The 18,465-nt window shown below is 44.5% G+C and overlaps 1 protein-coding gene across 13 annotated transcripts in view; it reads right to left on the reverse strand.

The window, feature by feature from the left end:
• ART3 (ADP-ribosyltransferase 3 (inactive)) overlaps positions 1-18,465 on the reverse strand; it is a 129,608-nt gene that overhangs the window by 3,643 nt on the left and 107,500 nt on the right. For 11 of the 13 annotated variants that reach the window (XM_072624103.1, XM_072624108.1, XM_072624109.1 and 8 more), the window contains 7 exons: positions 16,689-16,766; positions 11,731-12,436; positions 7,440-7,472; positions 6,517-6,549; positions 6,329-6,364; positions 4,798-4,830; positions 2,673-2,708 (listed from right to left, as the gene is read on the reverse strand). In XM_072624103.1, the coding sequence (XP_072480204.1) occupies positions 2,673-2,708; positions 4,798-4,830; positions 6,329-6,364; positions 6,517-6,549; positions 7,440-7,472; positions 11,731-12,436; positions 16,689-16,757 (946 nt within the window). In that variant the 5' untranslated portion in view covers positions 16,758-16,766. The remainder of the gene's footprint in view (positions 1-2,672; positions 2,709-4,797; positions 4,831-6,328; positions 6,365-6,516; positions 6,550-7,439; positions 7,473-11,730; positions 12,437-16,688; positions 16,767-18,465) is intronic. The other 2 variants (XM_072624116.1, XM_072624114.1) reach the window with 1 other exon arrangement.

The raw sequence follows: 18,465 nt of genomic DNA on the forward strand, positions 1-18,465 counted from the left end.
ATCAGCCACAAGGTTGGATATCAAGGGAGGGCCCAAACAGTGGACTCCATCTCTGGATGGGCTGTGTTTCAGTCACTGACAATCTGCCTGCACCAGTTCTTCAGTGGTTGGCATGATTCTATGCCTCTCTCAGGATTTCAGACCCTGCTGTCACTGTCCAAATCCTGCTCCCCATTCCCTACTTCCAACTTTTTTCCTCCTGTGTCCCTCAATTCTACCCTCCCAATGTCCCACTGCAGATCAATCCACCCCTTCCACTGTGCTTTCTGCAAGGCCTGCTCCATAGTTAACAAACGTGCTTTCCTCTTAAACGTCTTCCTTTCCCACTCCCTCCGCTTTCCAGACATGGCTCTGCATCCTTGGCTTCACTTTCCTGCATACCCCCCAACTCACGAGTCATGATAGAAAGAACCAGAACATTCCTTGTTCCCCCCACCCCCGCCCCGGCCACCTCCACACTCTCCTTTTACTACTTGGACTCGGTGACCTCGCTGCCTTTGAGGTTTCTTCATTTCCATACTTGTCACTCCATCAGAATTCTGGCAGCTGTGATCTACTGAACCCCAGAACATTCTCCTTTCTTCCTCAACAAATTCAGAGCTTGGCATACAGTCTTTCCTGATTGTGCCGCGTCATGTCTCAACCTTGGGCTACTCCCATAATGTACTTCTTATTATCCCTGTGCTTCTGAACAGTTGGAGAAAATTCACAAAACCACGTTGGTCCACGACAAATTTATGTTACACAATCTCAGTGGGACCTCCCTGTGGCAAGGCTGTCCCTAGTAGAGTCACCATGCCATTGACCTCAACTGATCTTCCGAACTTTTCTATCCCTCCTCAAATCTCCCCTTACTTCTTCTTTACCATCCTCTCAGCCAAGAACCTTGCCTCATACTTCACTAAAACCCTGAGGTCATTTCACTGAGATTCCCTCTTCTCCCCTTCTCATCTCACACCACTCAGATGTCTTCCCTCACTTTCTCCTTCACCCCATCTCCATGAAGAGGTGGCCCGTGTCCTCATCAGGCAAATCCCTCCATGTGCACAAGCAATCCCATTCCATCCTATCTTCCCCAGCAACTGCTTCCTCCCTATCATGCCAACTCTCTTATTAATACCCAGTCTACTGGATACTTCTCTGCTGCCCATAAACACAGCCATATCTCCTCCATCCCCATTGTCCATCCCTGCTGGATATTGTCCTATTTCATTCCTCCCTTTCATGGCTAAACTTGAGAAAGCCACCTGTGACTGCAGTGTCTCCACTTCTTCCTTCTCCCTTTCTCAAACTCTCTGCCATGGGCTTCCCACCTCATCATTTAACTGAAATTGTTCCCTCCAAAGTTCCCAATGATCCCTCTTTTTTTTTTTTTTACATGAAGATCTGACTTCGTGCAGTAGAGAAATTTTGAAGGCTTAGGCAAGAGTACAGCAGTCATCACATGAGGAATAGACATGTTTGAATATATCAACATTTCCTTTATATTTTACTCAGCCCCTGTCAGCAAGCAGATTTAGTGTACACTTTTATCTTGGTTTATCTGTGGTGTCATTTCAGGAGGGGAAACTGGAAAGCACTGTTCCTGGCCTTCCAGATGAGTCACTGTGGTGCTATTGAAGTATCTGTCACCACGATCCATACACCTTGAAATTCAGGCCTCTGGAGGTCTTGGTGAAGAACAAATGCCCTTTTTCTTGTTTTGCACAGATACTACAGAGTCTGCAGGATGAAACACCATGACACAGATGATGCCCACTAGGGAACGTGCCATAAATGGCAACAACCAGTGGTTCCCTCTTTAATTAATTCTGGGCTGTGGAATGGCATCCTTGAACAGGACTTCTGCTCAGAGCAAGCAAATCTCCCATGGTGTAAGGTATCTGTCTCATCCCAAAGGAGCAATGCTTCTGGACATGTGTTTGGACCTTCTTTAAGCATTTCAGGAGCTCTTTCCCCCACAGTGTTCCCATAACTTGGCTGGCTTTGAATTCTAACTTAAGTAGCTTCTGTAACAGCCAAGACAATCTCAGCCAAGAATTCAGCACTGGCAGTCAAATGAGGTGATGTAGCCAGAGATCGCTTGTCATCTCCAACAATATTGCCATTCTTCCAGACTTTGAAGGCTTCGTGAAAATCAAACTTACAAAGTTCCTGCATAAAGTATCTAATGAAAGCTAGAGTCTCTCCTTTAATCCATAGGGTCCCAAACTTATTTGGCCTACTGCCCCCTTTAAAAAAAGAACCCAAACCAAACTATTCAGTGCCCCCTAGCAATATTACAAACTAGGAAAGAAGCCTCAGAGTAAGTGTACATTTGCACCCACAGCGACTACCATCTCGCCCTGGATTGTTCCAGTGATCCCCAGGAGTCGGTATCACCCACTTCTTTAAATGAGATGGAGAATCCATAAAAGATGCTCCTGAATTTCTAGGAGCCCACCTGCATTCAGCATTGTATCGCTAGTCTGCAGGTGACTCATTAATGTTTTTTTGAATCCACTCAAGAGTACTTTCCGCATGTGACTTTCACCCTAGATATGGGACAGCTGTCGGGGAAGAGGGTCCTCCTTAAGGACACTCATCAAGTTCTTCCCCTCTCTCTGCCCCCACCCCTTCACCCAAAGTTGCGTCTCGCTACCATCCCCCGACTGATAGAAACTATTTCTTACCAGGGTCTTCAGCAGGTTCTTGTTCCTCACTCATTTCTGAAGAAGAAGGAAAGTGATAGGAAATTATCTCAGCACAATTTCAAAATACAATTTCAGAATAAACTCAAGAAATATGAGCATGGGTGATGTCATGACTCTTAGGTTTTCCAGTTTTTAAAGGTCCAGACACATAGATCCTACTCAATTGATCAATTTTCAATCAAATTCCAGAGGTCTCTTATAGGACAAGCCCACTGAAGACACATGCTGAACGGATTAGTACCATAGAAAGACAGATTTGGAACCAATCTTTTAGACCTTCTGAAACTGAGGACCTAACGGGATAAATAATTTGCTCAAAGGGAGTAAGTAGAAGAACTGAGTTTGGGTTTCCAATGAAGCATTCTCTATCTCACTATCGTATCCCTCTTTTACTGAGACTGGTTATAATCCCACTGGTTTTCATAAGCACCTAGGCTAGCCAAAACTGTGAGACGGAGTGGGAGCATTCTGTACTCATTTGGAATTTTGACCTAGTTTCTATTCTGGTAAAGTAGTTGGGTGGCTCTTTGGGGATGTGGTTCAGGGCCCAGCAAGTGGAGAATGGCAGCTCTGGCATGTGCCCTGGGATAAGCACCCATTTCAAAGAAGATCCCAAATAGAACCATAAGAATGTGTATTATCTGAAAGATCTAAGAATGCTAAGTGGTGCTAATAAAGGACTGAGGTGATTACTCAATGTAAAGAGCCAAGTCTTCTCTTTGATGCATTACATAGCACTGTTGATAATTTATACAATTCCCTGTCTCACTTGATTCTCACAATACCCCTCTGAGGCAGGTTGGTAGGGAAAATAGTATCAGCCTTGGACAAAGGGGAAAATGAGTCTATGAGAAGCTAGAAGTAGCAAGTGAGTGCAGAAAACCAGATTTTTCTCCCACAATCCACATGACCTGTGGCATTTTTTCTGCTTTCCCCACTCTTTCAAATATCACTGACAGTGGCTCAACCACTGCATCTGCTGGTTCTTTCAGGCCCAGAGAATGGATCACCTGGGACCAGAGACATGAAGTCTTCGAGGGTACTGAGGCGCTGCTTTAGTATCTTCTTCCTCATCTGAATGGATTAGTACAAACTCCCTGTTAGTCACTTCTGCCCTGTCCTTTCTAGGGCCAAAGCTGCTTTCTTCTGCAGAGACCCCCCAAATAAGGCCTGGGCAGCTTTGCTTTCTCTGAGGTCAGCGCTAACTGCCTCACGTACCCCTAAAGGTCCAGCGCCTTCTCTGAGGCTCCTTTCCCAGCATAGTTCTTTTGTTGGCTCTTGGACGGACCTTAGGCTCATTCTGAGTTTTAGTAGCTTGTATTACTTTTATAAGACCATGCCACATTCTTCCATTCATTCTCTGCTACATGATATGGCTTTACTTCCATTTTCTGAACATCACTTTTTAGAGTCTAAGTTGGTTGGTGTGTTCTCTGTGAGACCACATTAAAGTCTTCAAACAAATCCTGTTTTACCTCCTTATCAAAAGTGTTTCCCTCTGTCTCTTCAGAGTTCTATTTTTTGGCGTCTCCCCTTCCTTCTTGGGCTTTCCCTGGAGCCCTTCCATGAGATCCTACTCCTCTTCCTTTGAACCCTGTGCAAGCTGCTTTCCCAGAACCTCAGGTATCTATCAGAAGATCTTTGAGTTGTCTCTTCTTCTCTTTCACAAACTTGAGGATGGAGGGGTCATTTCTTCCCAGGATTCCTATTATTTCTACCCCAGCAACTGGCTCCTCCCCCTTTGTGAGATCAGATGCAGAAAGGTCTGCCTTTGTGTTAGTTCCTCAAGTCATTATTACCGGCTTTTTAAGTTGTCTTTTCATTCTGTTCTTTTAATGTATTTGGTTGAAAGATCTAAATTCCTATCAAACAGCACAAAAATGCATCTAAAAATATTTGAGGTGGTTGCGCCCTCAAGCTTAGGTGATTTGCTCACAAGGGCCAAAGAGAAAAGCCATCTTCTCTCCTTTATTCTCCTGCCACTCCAAGATACAGTGGTAAAGGCCAGGGGAGCGACGTTCCACACCACATTCTGGAAACAACTCTTGGCTCCCTAGGGAGGGCCCTCAGAAGTCACGAAAGAGCAAACAGGAAGACCACTTACCTTCTGGACCGTGAGGCTTATGGATTTCCAGTTCTGTGAAATAAAGATTGTTGACTGGTGAGGGGTTCCCCTTGCTCCTTAATGAGGTGACATCCCAGCTCCACTCCCAAACCTTAACAGGTTCCCCCTTATCCTTTAGATTAATTCTACATATTTCTTAGCCTGATATTCAAGGCCTTCCATGAGTTTCCAGTCTCATCTCTGACTTATTCTCACACATAAGCCCTCTTCAAGTCATTTTTCTCAGAACATAGCACATGACCTCTCTTTGTCTTGGTGACCCTATCTGAATCCCCTAGAATACCATCTCTCCTCGTACTTAAACTTTGAATGCTCATTCTTTTCTTGTAGCATTTACTGTGGCACACCCTATGGCATGGGACAGAAATTGGGATGTTTTAGTAGCACTCAGGCTGGCCTTGATGTTCATCCCTAGTTCCCAGTAGCCCAGTTAGATATAGATGGCAGAAGGAGGCCTTACCTGGCAATATTAGGAACCACATTCTGGTACCAATGAGTGTGTACGGAGGGGAATCCCTGATCCCCCCACAAAGCACTGGCTGATCTGAGTTTCATGATGGCTTATGATTCGAGTCAGTGGGAAGTACTTGAGAAGCTTCTCAGACAGAGCCTGTGCCCACAGGAGGTGCTGCCACAGACCCAGTCTGTCACTGGATTGATAGGGCACCATCTGCAACAGCCAGCCACGTCCCTGGCCAGCAGGGCATCTGGTCGTAACTAGGCATCACATCATCCTCATCACAACACTATAAATGCTGTAGTTGAAGAAGCAAGAGTGCCTCTCTGGATTTGCCCCTTCTTTTCTTGGGATGGTGGTACAGTCTTGGCCTCTGCCATTCTACACTAGACTAAGGGACTTTAGGGGACAACAATCGAGTCAGGAAGGGCTAGACCAGGGAAGTAGCTGGCCTCTGCAGTGCCCAGAACCACCCCTAGGTGGGTCCCTTATCAAGCTGCTGATGGGCCCTCTGCCCTGGGCATGGACCTTCTCTCTCCCTCAGATCCATTCCCACCAGGCAATCATCTCCTGGCTGGCTCCTGGCCTTGAGCTTTGTCCCATCCAGTCCATCCCCCATGTCATCCCCCCATTAGTGGCTCCAAGATCCATAGAACATCCTTGCCTTGGCTTGTAAAGCCTTCCATAGCCTGTTCCCATCCTGGGAAGTCTTCTTCCTCCTCACACCAGCTAGCCCTCTTGCTCTGGCTCAGTGATCCAGTGACCCTGGCCTCCTCGCTAGCCCTCACATTTTCACTGACCATCCTCCATGCCTACAATTACCTCCTTCTACCATCTCCACCTTCTAGCAACCTCTCCCATGACCCTTAATGCCAGTGCCTGCCATCTGCTAGGTCATCTCTAATGAAGCCCTTACATAGTTATGTGCATACTATCCCTCTCATTAGACTGAGAGCTCTGGAGTGTCTTTTGACAATCCTTTGTAACAAGAACCTGGCACTTAAAACGTTTAAGTTTTAAAACATTTGCGGACTGACCCAAAGCATTTCTTACCTGGGATCTCACCTTCTTTTCCTTTGAATTTCAATCCTAATGAAATAAATAGAAGAGAATTATGCAACATGTTAACAAAGTGTAGGTGGAGAGGGATGGGGGGGGGGGAGAGGAGAGAAGGGAGGGAAGAAAAGAAGGGAGGGAAGGAAAGAAGGGAGGAAGGAAGATTAAAAAAGAAGATTTCTCACCAGGGAAATTGGCGTATTTGGACTTAAGTTGTCCTGAAACAAACAAACAAAAACCGGTTTTCATTGCGTTTCACTTGGTCTAGGAGTCAATGTCAAACTCAGCCAAGAACTCTCCATGAGACCAGGACTTTTATGTCCTTCAAATGACCCAATAAAATGGTGTGGGAGTTTAAATGAAGAGGTTATCCAGCCACAGAGCAGAGAAATAAGCTGGGTTTCTGTTATTCAAAAGTGTATCTAAGGGGAGGTCATCAAAACACCTGCTTGTAAACTGAAAGTGGTCCCTGGCTAAAGGAAACCCTTAAAGATGGAGGCCTAGGTGGCGTTTTATCTCAGCTGACAGATGGGTCAGATCCTCCAGGACTCCCCTTAACCTTGGGCTTGCCTAACACTCACATGTCTCAGCACCCATTGCTTGAGGTTCCCTGGAGGAGCCGCCACCCGTCTTTGCATTGTCCTTCTTCTGATAAAGTTAAGTCTGGTGCCTCCCAGCTTACACCCTACTCTCACTCTCCCTACTCCTCTACTTTATTGTTCCCTGGCGTTTTCTTTCTTAAAACTGAGCAAACATATTAACCTGAATTCTCCCCATATGTTCTACTACCCCGGGAGAAGCCTGAAACAGGGATGCCTCTTTTCCTAATACTGTTCCTGGCAGGGGAATGGGATGAAAGCGCTCTGCTCTCTTTGTTATAGACCCAGGTCTAAGCATCTCTTTTGAGTGGGCATTATAGCAGTGCATAAAGCAGTCTCTTCCTGGGCACAGAAGGAGAGAAGGAGGTCCGTGGAAGCCCACGTCCTCTTTGTAGGCGGCAGCAGCAGCAGACTTAACGAGAATCCTGGTCTGCCTCTTTGAGAGGTATTGACAGAAGATACTGACGAGATTCCTATTAACTGAGAAAATCCTTTAATCTGTGTCTTACCAGTGCTGTCAACACAGTTTTCTGTTTTCAGACCTGCAACAAGAGAGAAACATCGTTTATTCTTATAGTGAGAAGACTGTTGGCTAGTGTAAAGCCCTGGACTTGGAGACAGGAGAGAACTGGGTTTAAATCTTTTGTCCAGACGCTTGCTAGCCATGTAATCATGGGCAAGTTATTTAACCACCTTGAAACTCAGTTTTCTCAGCTGTAAATGAGGATTATAAAACCAATGCCACCTACCTCCAAGGGTTATTGTGATGCTTAAACACCTTTAAGCACTCTGTTATGGGATCTACCATAGGATTTAATAAGCCTTTAGTGCCAAATAAATCTGTGGGGACCCAATGTTGGGGCACCAAAAGTAACCCTGCCTAGTTAAGTAATATCAGGACAGTTTATAACAAAGGAGCACTTTCATTTTTCACAGACATTTTCCTCTATTGTACAGAGTATTTATCTGAATGAATGACACTCAGTTTCCACTGTAGAACGTGGTCAGTGCCTTTAGAGCAGAGGTGGGGAACCTGCAGCTTTGAGGTCACGTGTGGCCCTCTAGGTCCTCAAGTGCTATCCTTTGACTGAATCCAAACCTCACAGAGCAAATCCCCTTAATAAAAGGATTTGTTCTGTAAAACTTGGACTCAGTCAAAAGGATACACCCAAGGACCTAAAAGGCCACATGTGGCCTCGAGGCTGTATTTTCCCACCTCTTCGGTCTAGAGCATCCCCAGGCTTGCCCCATTCTGGTTTGAGGAGACCCCTTAGGAGCTTGGGAGTTGACAGCCAGGTAGTTTTGCACTTCAATATGACAAGGAATCCCCTTATTGTCTGTGTCACTAGAGGAGCCAGTATCTCAGTGGCTATACAAAAGGGAGCATCCACCCCTCAGCTGCTTGGAGGGGCTTCCTGGGCTGGGGGGGTAAGAGGGAGCTGGAAACAGGCTCCAAAGCTCCCTCATGTTAGATCAGATTCAGGAAACTGAAGTAGCAGCAAGTTGCTTCGAAGGGCCCCTAAAGGGTCATTCAGTCTCTGCTACAAAGAATCTGAAGGTGTATTAAATTCATTTTGTTTTTTGACCAACCTTCAGAAAACAATGATGATTTTCTGAGACATTGTGACAGAAAAACAATGATAGTTCCCATCTATACAGGACTCTAAGATTTGCAAGGATGAATTCTTTGGACACTTCAGCTGCCTTCCTAGCCCCCTAGAAGTCCCATTTGGTGGGGGGTGGGGGGTGGGGGGAATCTCCAAGTCAGCCATCCCTCATCACTCTCCTAACTTTGCTTCTGACTCTCTGCACTTGGCCGCCCTGCCTCCCCCCTTCTCTTCCTGCTTTCCAGGTCTCTGTAGTGGGCTATCTTCTCCCACTAAAATGTGAACTCCTTGAAGGCAGGGAATATCTTTGGGGGGGGGGACTTGTATTTGGTCCCTAGTGAATAGCACAGTGCCTGGCATACAGTAGGTGCTTAAGAAATTACTGCCTGCATTCCTACTGTGCATGTATGCATGGATGGATGGATGGATTATGTGTGTGTGTATATATGTACAGAATCTCCTTTGATTCTCACAACTGATTCTCAGTTTTCTCATCTAAGGTCCCTTCTAACTCTCAGTCTATAAAGTCATCCCAAACTTTGTAAAATTTTCACAGACTCAGAATTCATGGAGTCCAGGTTCACAAGGTTTTATATAAAGAAGATTAGAGGGCCAGAGATGGATGGGGCCTTGGAAGGCACTTGATCTTTGTAACAACCTTATTGGAAAGGTGTTATAACCACACTTTACAGAAGAGGAAGCTAATGCTGAGAGAGGTCCAGAATCATACGGATCAGAAACTGGGATTTGTTGTCAGGTCGTCTTGACTCCCTGCTCTGCATCCTCTCCACTCAGCCATCCATTAGCCCAAGGGAAATACAATGGAATTCCAATGGATTTAGAATCTGAAGACCTTTGAGACCTGGCAGGAGTCACTAACCCCACCTTAGCTCAGCCTATGAAAGAAGGGAACTGAATGAGACAACTTCTAAGGCTCCTCCCAGCTCTGAACCCACAATCTTTAAATCAGATCAAAAATAAAATATATAAATGATACCTCCCAAACCCAGATTCTGCTAATTCAGAACCTAAGATGATTTTATGAAGGCTGGACTTCCCTTCATAGGCTCACAGGATCTAGTGCTAGAAGGCATCTCAGAGGTTCAACCTCTCCCATTTTGCAGATGAAGAAACTGAGGCCTGGGGAGGTTCACTTACTGTCCAAGGTCATGCCGATGAGTTAGTAATAGAGCTGGTTTTTGGTTCTCAGTTGTCTGACTCCAAATTCAATGTTCTTTCCATTACATCATGTGGCTTACATTAAAATAAGCTTTTTTGGGGGAGGAAAGATTTCTAGGGAGCAGTGTATTTTGTTTATTCTAACAAAGTGTTTATAAATATTTTATATTTGAATACCAAATCATTTTAATCTAGTCACTAAAAATATCCCCTTAAAAGAACACCCCCAAGAATGAATAAATGAACTTTAAAATGACTTTATACTTTAACTGATCTTTCCAAATTAGTACAAATTAGTAAAAAGTATGGTGCATGAAGAGGAAAGTTCTTCTGTTTTTCAGAGAGTGGCATCAGAAGCCCCCTGAATTTCGCTTGTGTTCTTCTGCCTCTACACTTCCTCTAGTCTGCCTGAGTGCTTGGCATATACAAGGCCACATGCCCAGTGTGTGGAGGTCCTCCTTCAGCTGGCATATAGAACCATCCTTCTACCACAGGATTTGGCACAAATAAAAGAATGCAAACCAAGTTTTTCACCTCCATCCATACAATCATGTTGTTCATTTACCCATTCATTCGGTGACCATTATCATATGCCTCTTACATGAAAAGCATTATTGTTTGGTCCAGGGGGAAGGAGGGATACAAAGACAATGAAGACACGGTTCCTGCCCCCATGGAGCTGGACAAGCTTTGGCAGGCTTGCACTCATCAAGCCCTTCCCAGAAGATCTTCAAGTGTTCATACACAAGGCGGTCCATCCTTTTGGAGGATTGGATCTTGGCTCTCGGCCCTGCCTGCCCTATCATCCTCTGGACTGAATTACTCAGAAGCACGGTTCCATAGACCATATCCTTCATATCTTACAAATGAGGAAACTGAAGGCCAAAGAAGAGAAATACAGCTCGTGTTCAGAGGCTGAAGCCAGGTCTCCTGAGCTCACAGACGCTTGGCGCTATGCCACTGGAGGGCATTAATGCCTACCCACTCCCCTTAGAGATACAGAAGACAGGGAACTGACTGGAATCAGCTGGCTGATGAACTCTAATGTCCATTACTTACAAACTTAAAACATGACAAAGGTGACCAAAACTTCTGATTCAACCCAGCTGTGCCTTTCTCTTCCTCTTCACTGGTGCAGCCTGGGATTTCAGAGAGTGCTTCAGAAAGCCTATCACTTGCTACCTAGCAGAAACTTTAATGACTGACCATGTTGTACTTACCTGAATGTCCTTTCCTGTGACTGGAAATTTATAAGCCTAGGAGACCAGGCAGACATCTGTGTCCCCTCTCTATAATAGGGGATATGTTCTTTAACCCTAAAGGAAATGCTGAAAACTTTTTATAATCCAGGTGGCACATTGACATTTTTTCTACTAATTTAAGTGATAGAGATTAAAACTGCATCAACCACTAATATACAGCCTCTGATACCTGCCAATTGGTGCTAAAATTCTGGTCTTACCCAGAGAATCATGATGGCTAGGCAACAGACTAGAGACATGATGGGACATAGAACTGGAAGATGTTTTAGGGATCATTTTGCAATAGGGAAAACTGAGCTCCAAGAAAGTGAAGTGATTCCACCATGGCCATCCAGGTGGGAGAGCTCAGATGTGATCCCAGGGCCTCAGGTCTCAAGTCATGTATTTCCTAGGGCTGGATCCCTTTGCTCATAGAGCTCCTTGGAAAAAAAAATCTAAACCTACATCTGAGTCTTCTTGGGCTTTTTCAAAACAGTAGCCACAGACCCACAAAGAACCAAGGCACTGACAAAATACTGGCTGAGGAGATGGCCACAAACGTCTAGCTACTTACTGACGGGACCAGGATCGCTGAATTCTATAATTATTTTCAAAAGGGCCCTACTCTGACCTGGTCAGATGTGAAAGATCAGATGAAAACATGTATCCAGGCAGCAGAAACTCTCCTTGTCAACTCCACCTCCCTCATTCCCAGGTCTAAGAAACCCATTTTCATGCTCCTAATTTCAGCAAAAAAGAGCAGACCCGCTTACCTCCAAGGTATGCACAGTCAAAATGGCTGCAGGTCTTGTTCATGCTTCTAAGGACAACGTTGGTCCTATTCCCTTCCTGGGTCAGTTTAAAAACCTCATTCAGAGGTATTAAGATGCCTCCATTTACTGAGTCAGAAATTATTTCTGTAGAAATGCCAAAACATGTGTAGACAGTGAACAGTGTTTCTGAGTCAGATACAGGTGTGGGTCTGACACTGAAAGAGGTAAAATGAGCAAACCTGACCTCCTCTTGTCCCTGAGACCCAGGTGAAAGAAGCAGGTTTTTGGTGTACACTGGCCGCCTGTAACTCTGCGAACACTCTTGGCTCAGAAGCTGCAAGGCTCTCGTCAGGTAGAAGTGTAAGGCTTTGAAGGGAAAGCTATAGATATAATCATCTCGAGATCTGCCAGCACTTTCTACGGCAGAGCTGAACTCCTGGTAAAAGGGGGTCTGCCTCTGAGCCTGGGAAGCATAGGCCATGAGAGCTGTGCCATGGCTGTCCTGAAAGCCTGGAGGAAGCAGCAGCTGGGCCTTCCTTTCATCCCATTGGGAGGCAGCTTCTGCCCACACAGAACGGAAGAGCTTATGGTTGTTTTTTTCCTCAATGAGCAGCTTGGGAACAAATCTGGTCTCCATTCTGTCAGCACACTTCAAATATTGGTCATCAAAAGTATCAGTGGACATGCTCAACGTGTGACCCTTAACCTAAAGGAGGAGAGAAAATGGACACTGTGGAGATGAGAGACATTATGCATGTCACTTACTTTCCTGTCTGCTATCCCTCAAAATAGGGCAAGAAGACTTGGCTCCCCACATGTTCACCTTCAGAGACTATCTTTGTACTACAGAACATGCCTCACTTTTATCCACTGCTCTGTCCATCAATAATCCTTTATTAAGCACTTACCACATGCCAGACACTGAACTGAGGCTGGGTATACAAAGGAAGGAAACGCTCCTGCCTTCACTGACTTTCTATTCAAATAGGTGAGACACTGTATAATAACTAGGTGTGTGAAAGATTTATACAAAGCAGATGGAAGGCAACCTGAGAAGGGAAGGCATCTGCAACTGTAGGGACCGGGATGGCATCTGAGCTGAGTCTTGAAAGAAGCCAGGGAAGCTAACAGGTGGTGATGAGGGAAAGCCAATACAGAGGAACAGAGAAGTGTGACAGCATGTTAGGAACTGCACCCAGGTCAGGGGAGCTGGATCAGACTGTGTGAAGAGGAGCTGGGTGTTAAAGACTGCAAAGGTAGGAAGGAGCCAGGCTAGAAGGAACTTCAAACACCAAAGAGAGGACTCTATTTGATCCTGGAGCTAAGAGGGAGCCACAGCAGCTCATTGAGCTACACTCTAGAAAAGTCCCCATGGCAGCCACAAGAGGATAGACCCCAGTGGGGACAGACTTGAGGCGGGGAGACTAATTGGAAGGCCAATGTCATATCCAAGAGAAGTGGAATGAGGGCCTATGGTGCTGCATGTGTGAAGAGAGAGAGCCGTGGTGAAGTAGGAAATCTGTCAAGGAGTTGGAAATGCAGGGAGAGTGAGAGGAAGGCACCAAGGGGCACACTGGGGTTCTGAACCTGGCTGTCCCAGAGGGTGGGGGGCCTTAAACAGTAACAGAATCTCAGGGGGACAGAATGAGCTCTGTTTTGAACATGTTCAGTTTGAGATGTCAATGGAACAGTTTGTGGTATACAAAAGCCATCTAGTTATTTGTAGCTGGAGCTCAGGAGAGAAATTAAGGACTGGATAATTAGATATGGGAGTCATCTGCAGAGAGATGATCACCGAAGCCATGAGGGCTGATCAAATCACCAAGGAAAATGCTACTGGGTGAAAATAGAAGAAAGTCTAGGGCACATCCTGGGGGTACACCTACATCTGAAGAACCAACAAAGGAGGCTGAGAAGGAACAATCAGACTGGGAGGAAGAAAATGAGGAGAAAGCAGTAGCAGGAAAAGCTAGAGAAGACAAGGTATTCAGGAGAAGGCTATGACTGACACTGTCAAAGGCTGCAGAGAGGTCAAGAAGGATGGGGATGGAGAAAAGGCCATTGGATCTGGCCATTAAAGATCACTGGTAACTTTGGAGGGGGTGCTTTCAGTTGAATGATGAGGTTAGAAGTTAGATTGCAGAGTATTTAGAAGAGAGTTGAGAAAGGAAGTGGAGGTCTCTAGCATACACAACTTTCTCAAAGAATTTAGTTGAGAAGGGGGGGAGACAGGCAGAACAACAGCTCACAGCAATGGCAGGATCAAGTAAAGGTTGAGTTGTTTGTCTGCTCTTCTTAAATGAATGGGGAAACCCAGACATAGTAGGAGTAATTTACTAGAAAAGTCAGGAGGAAATGGGATGAAAGGCGCATGCCGAAGGACTGACTTTGGGAAAGGAAAGGGCCTCCTCCTTCATCCAAAATTAGAATTAAGGTCCCACAAATGATTGAATAAGATGGTATTTGCATGTCCAAATCATATTCAATTCAAGTAACTACTAGTACAAGGTATTGAGAAAAGTGCTAGAGGTACCACAAAAACAAAACAGTCCTTATCCTCAAGGAATCTTACATTCTACAGGGTGGGTGGGTATGTAATCTGTTCACTGCTAAATAAATCCAAGATGATTTGAGGAAAGAGAAAGAGGACTAACAATTGTTGAGATCAAGAAATGCTCATCTGGGAGATGGCGCTTGAACTGGGCATTGAAGGAAGTCAGGCATCATAAGAGTTTGAAGAACATTCTAGGCATGGGGAAAGTTGTGAGAACTGCACCATAAAGGGGTTAGGAGTATGACTTGGTTCTTCCCTCCTTAACCATGCCATTTCTACTGAGTCACCTAACACCACAATCCTCCTCTTCCCCTTTCATCAGCTGCCCCAGGGACCATATCACAACTCCACAATGCCTCAGCTTTAACTCCTCAAGAGCTAGCTATGGGCATGGGAAGGCAGTATGTCATCAACAAGCAATGGGCTTAGATTCAGAAGACCTGAGTTCTAATATATGCTCCCTTAGAAAGCAGTAAGTAGAAAAAAGTCTGGTTCATGGGAACTCCACCATGCTACTGACTGGCTACATGACTTCAAGCGACTCACTTAGCCTTCTCAGGTCCTGTTTCTTCATCTATCCAAGAAGGAAGATGGTCTAGCACAGAGAGGTATCAATCACACAACCCACCCCTGAGTGTCGGCCAGACCAGATTAAAATGAATTGAGAAATCTTCTTAAAAATAAATAAAAGAAAACACAGGTAAGAAGTAAACGTGTGGCCCACAAGGATCCTGTGCACTGTGTGGTTGTGGTGGCCCTTGTTTCTGTCTGAGTGTGACACCACTGGTCTGTATGACAGTCTAACATCCCTTCCAATTCTAACTCTGTGAACTTAAATGACAGGGAACTAAGTAAAACCTTGACGCTCTGAGGAGAGGTTGGAGAAAACAGCTAAACAAGCCTTGGTGGACATTGGTCACATAGCTGTGTTTACAAAGGATGTTTATTGGAGGCTCTGAAAGAACACTGAGAGACCAGGAGTCTCCTGAATGCTGAAAGTGGCTGTTCTTTCTCTGTGAGAATGATAGCTATTTCTTTGATATTAACACACAGATAATGAATAATTTTAACATTCCAAGATCATTTTAATTAAAATTTCCTAGAACTGTAATCTAAAACATTCCTAGTTACCAATGCATAGTGGTTGCCTTACAATTCATTTCATTACTTTCCAAAAAGTTCTCTTGCTTACAAGGGATGTGTCTGACCTGGGGGCCAGAAATGCGGAGCTGCTGGTAAGAGAGGAGGGAGGAACTTCCACAGAGCAGGATGCTTGTGGTGGAATTATTTCAATAATGCTGATAATGAAGAAAACTTTCATTGTATGCAGTCCTCATAAAAGTATACATTCTTATAAATTTCAGACATGTCACATCTATTATCTCATTTTGTACCCACAACAATACTCATAAGATACATAAGGTCAGTTTTTCCCATTTTGCAGATTATGAAACTGAAATTATAAAGCAAGTTAGTGCTAGGTCTAGGACTAAGAAATCCAGATGACCAAATTCTGAGCCCCCATCTCCTGTGTCCTGCTCTCTTCAGTAAAGCAGTAATCGGCAGAAAAAGCAGGCTGTAGCATGGGGGGATGCACTTCTGGCTTCATGTCAGATCCACATGTGGGGCCAAGCTCTAGCAGCACCAAATGTCGACCTCTTACCCCACACATGCTATTTTCCTGCATCCTGAAGAAAGTAGAAACAGGAGAGGGCACCAAGAGAAACTGTGGACACTTCTCTGGTTTAATCGTCCAGCCTGGAGCACACTGTAAGCCGTACTCCCACTCTATCACTGTGCTAAATTAAGAACTCATTCATGTTCTTTTGGCCAGCGGCCACAGCTGACTGAATGTTCAGTACAAACAGTACCTTGAATTGTGATTTCACTCACACCAGCACTCAACAAGAACAAAAGGGCTTGAGAGCCAAGGATCAGACAAAAAAGCCTAGATGGATAGGTCTGATGGTATATTCCCTCCTTTATCTAGCAAAAGAAACCAAATTTTAACAATAAAAGCTCACATTTACAAAGCGCTTTAAATAACTTGAGGAAATGGGGAGTCGTGTTATTAGCCCCATTTTACAGAAAGGGAAACTGAAGCTCAGAGAAGCAAGGGAGTATCTAGGCAGTTAGTAAATGTCAGAATGAGGACGTGAGACTAAATTCCTTGATATAAAGTCTTGAGCTAGCTTTTTAAAAAATATATCACATTGTTTCTTTACTTCAGCAAAATTCGATATCTCTTCTATTTATTCTCTTCTGCCTTACTGTCCTCCTCTCATCTCTGCACCATTCCTCTTCCTCTCCCCCTAAATGGCTGAGGAAAGGCTATCTGGAAGTTTTCCATCCCAATAATCAATCACCATATCCAAATCCCTCCCCCTAGCAAGGTTCGCTTTACCTGAAAAATTTCCATCAGGATCACAGCTCCCAACACCACAGGGACCATTTCAAGGTAGTTTGTCTTCATTCTTTATTTCTAAATAAAGAGAAGTAAATTCAATTTAATAGGGTTTTTTTTAAATAAAGGGAATATTACAAGGTAGGGGACAGGAGATGGAACATTTTCATGTGTGATGGGAATAAAAATCTGAGCAATGGATTACTAAATCCGGATGGAGAAAATGGATTTTGTGAGCTGCATTAGCCCTATAGTTATGAACTTTGAGAAACAAATAGCAGTAGTTAGGAAATTGCACTTCCTTAGCTTTCTATAAAAGGAGGAAAGACTATGACAGGAGAAGAAAAATGCCATTATGGAATGGTGAACTTTGGGTTAGAGTCCTGAGACATCTGAAAGGCTTCTGTTGGATAGCCTAGGTGGGAATGAAGAAATAGCCAAACAGTTAATGTGCTGTTTAAATTCTTGTCTCATTTCCCCTTCAGACAAAATGATTAAAAATATTTAAGAAAGATTTTATATATTGGTTGATGGCTTTTTTTTTTTTTTTAGAAATATGCTCACCAGATGTTCCAAAATGGATGTCCCATAGACACCTTGAATTTCATGTGTCTAAAGAAAACCCCTTCCCCTCACCTCTCACTCACTTCCCCCTTTCCGTCGAGGGCACCTCATTTGCCCAGGGACACAGGTTTGGAAGTTCAGTCATTCTTCTCCTCAGCCTTCCCTGAGTAAGGAACCCATCAGCTACCAAATCTTGTCAATTCTGCTTCAATCAATCCCTAAAGTATGCTACCCCTCTCATGGACAAATGCAATGCATCAAGTAGTGTCTTCCTGTAAGGAACTTACATGCTAACCTGAGAGACAGCATGTATGTATATAATATGTATGGCATAAATATAAAGACAAGTGCAAATGTGGACAGAGTGGTTGACTGTGAGGTAATTTGGAAGGGAAGGCATTACTAGTTGGGGAGATCAGGAAAGACATGAAGTACAAGATGGTGCTTAACCCCTATCTTGAAGGAAGAAAGGGATTCTATTAGACAGAAGTCAGGTGGTAATGCATTAGAAGGAAATAAAGTGAGGAATAAACAAAAGGCTTCTATGGGAAAATAATGTATAATGAGGCTGGAAAGATAGTTTGGGGTCAGGTTGTGAAGTGCTATAAGAATTAAAGAGAGCAATTTATTCTTGATCCTAGAGGCAATGGGGAGCCTTTGGGGTTGATTGAGGACAGGAGTGACGTGGTCATATCTGTACTTGTGAAAAATCACTCTGGCAGCTGTGAGGAGGATGGACAGGAGGGAGGAGAGGCAGGAGAACAGCCACAACACTGCTGCAGTAATCTGGAGAGGAGACAAGGGCTCAAACTATGGTGAATAGAGAGAGGAGTCACATACAGTAGACGTGGAGGCTGAAACAAGTATGTCCAAAGCACGTCTTGCATTTTTCATCCCCTTCATGTTGTTTGCACAGACACTATCTAGCTGAGGCCTTTATTTATCCCTTCTCGCCTTCACTGTGTCAATAGCCTTCCTACCTCAAGTTTATCTTCCATGGCTACCGATGTGATTTTCCTAAAGCTTGGGTCTGACCTTGTCACTCCTCTGCTCAGTAAACGTCTGGGCATCACTACCAGCGCTAGGATCAAACTGCTTTATTGGGCATTCTCAAGCTCTTCACAGCCAAGGCCCCACCAAGTCCAGTTGACTGGCCTTTTGGCTGCACCTCAACATGCCATGCCTTCTCCTGTCTCTAGGCTTTTGGAAGGGC

The sequence above is a fragment of the Notamacropus eugenii genome, chromosome 7 (assembly GCF_028372415.1).
Source record: "Notamacropus eugenii isolate mMacEug1 chromosome 7, mMacEug1.pri_v2, whole genome shotgun sequence".
Classification (NCBI taxonomy): Eukaryota; Metazoa; Chordata; class Mammalia; order Diprotodontia; family Macropodidae; genus Notamacropus; species Notamacropus eugenii.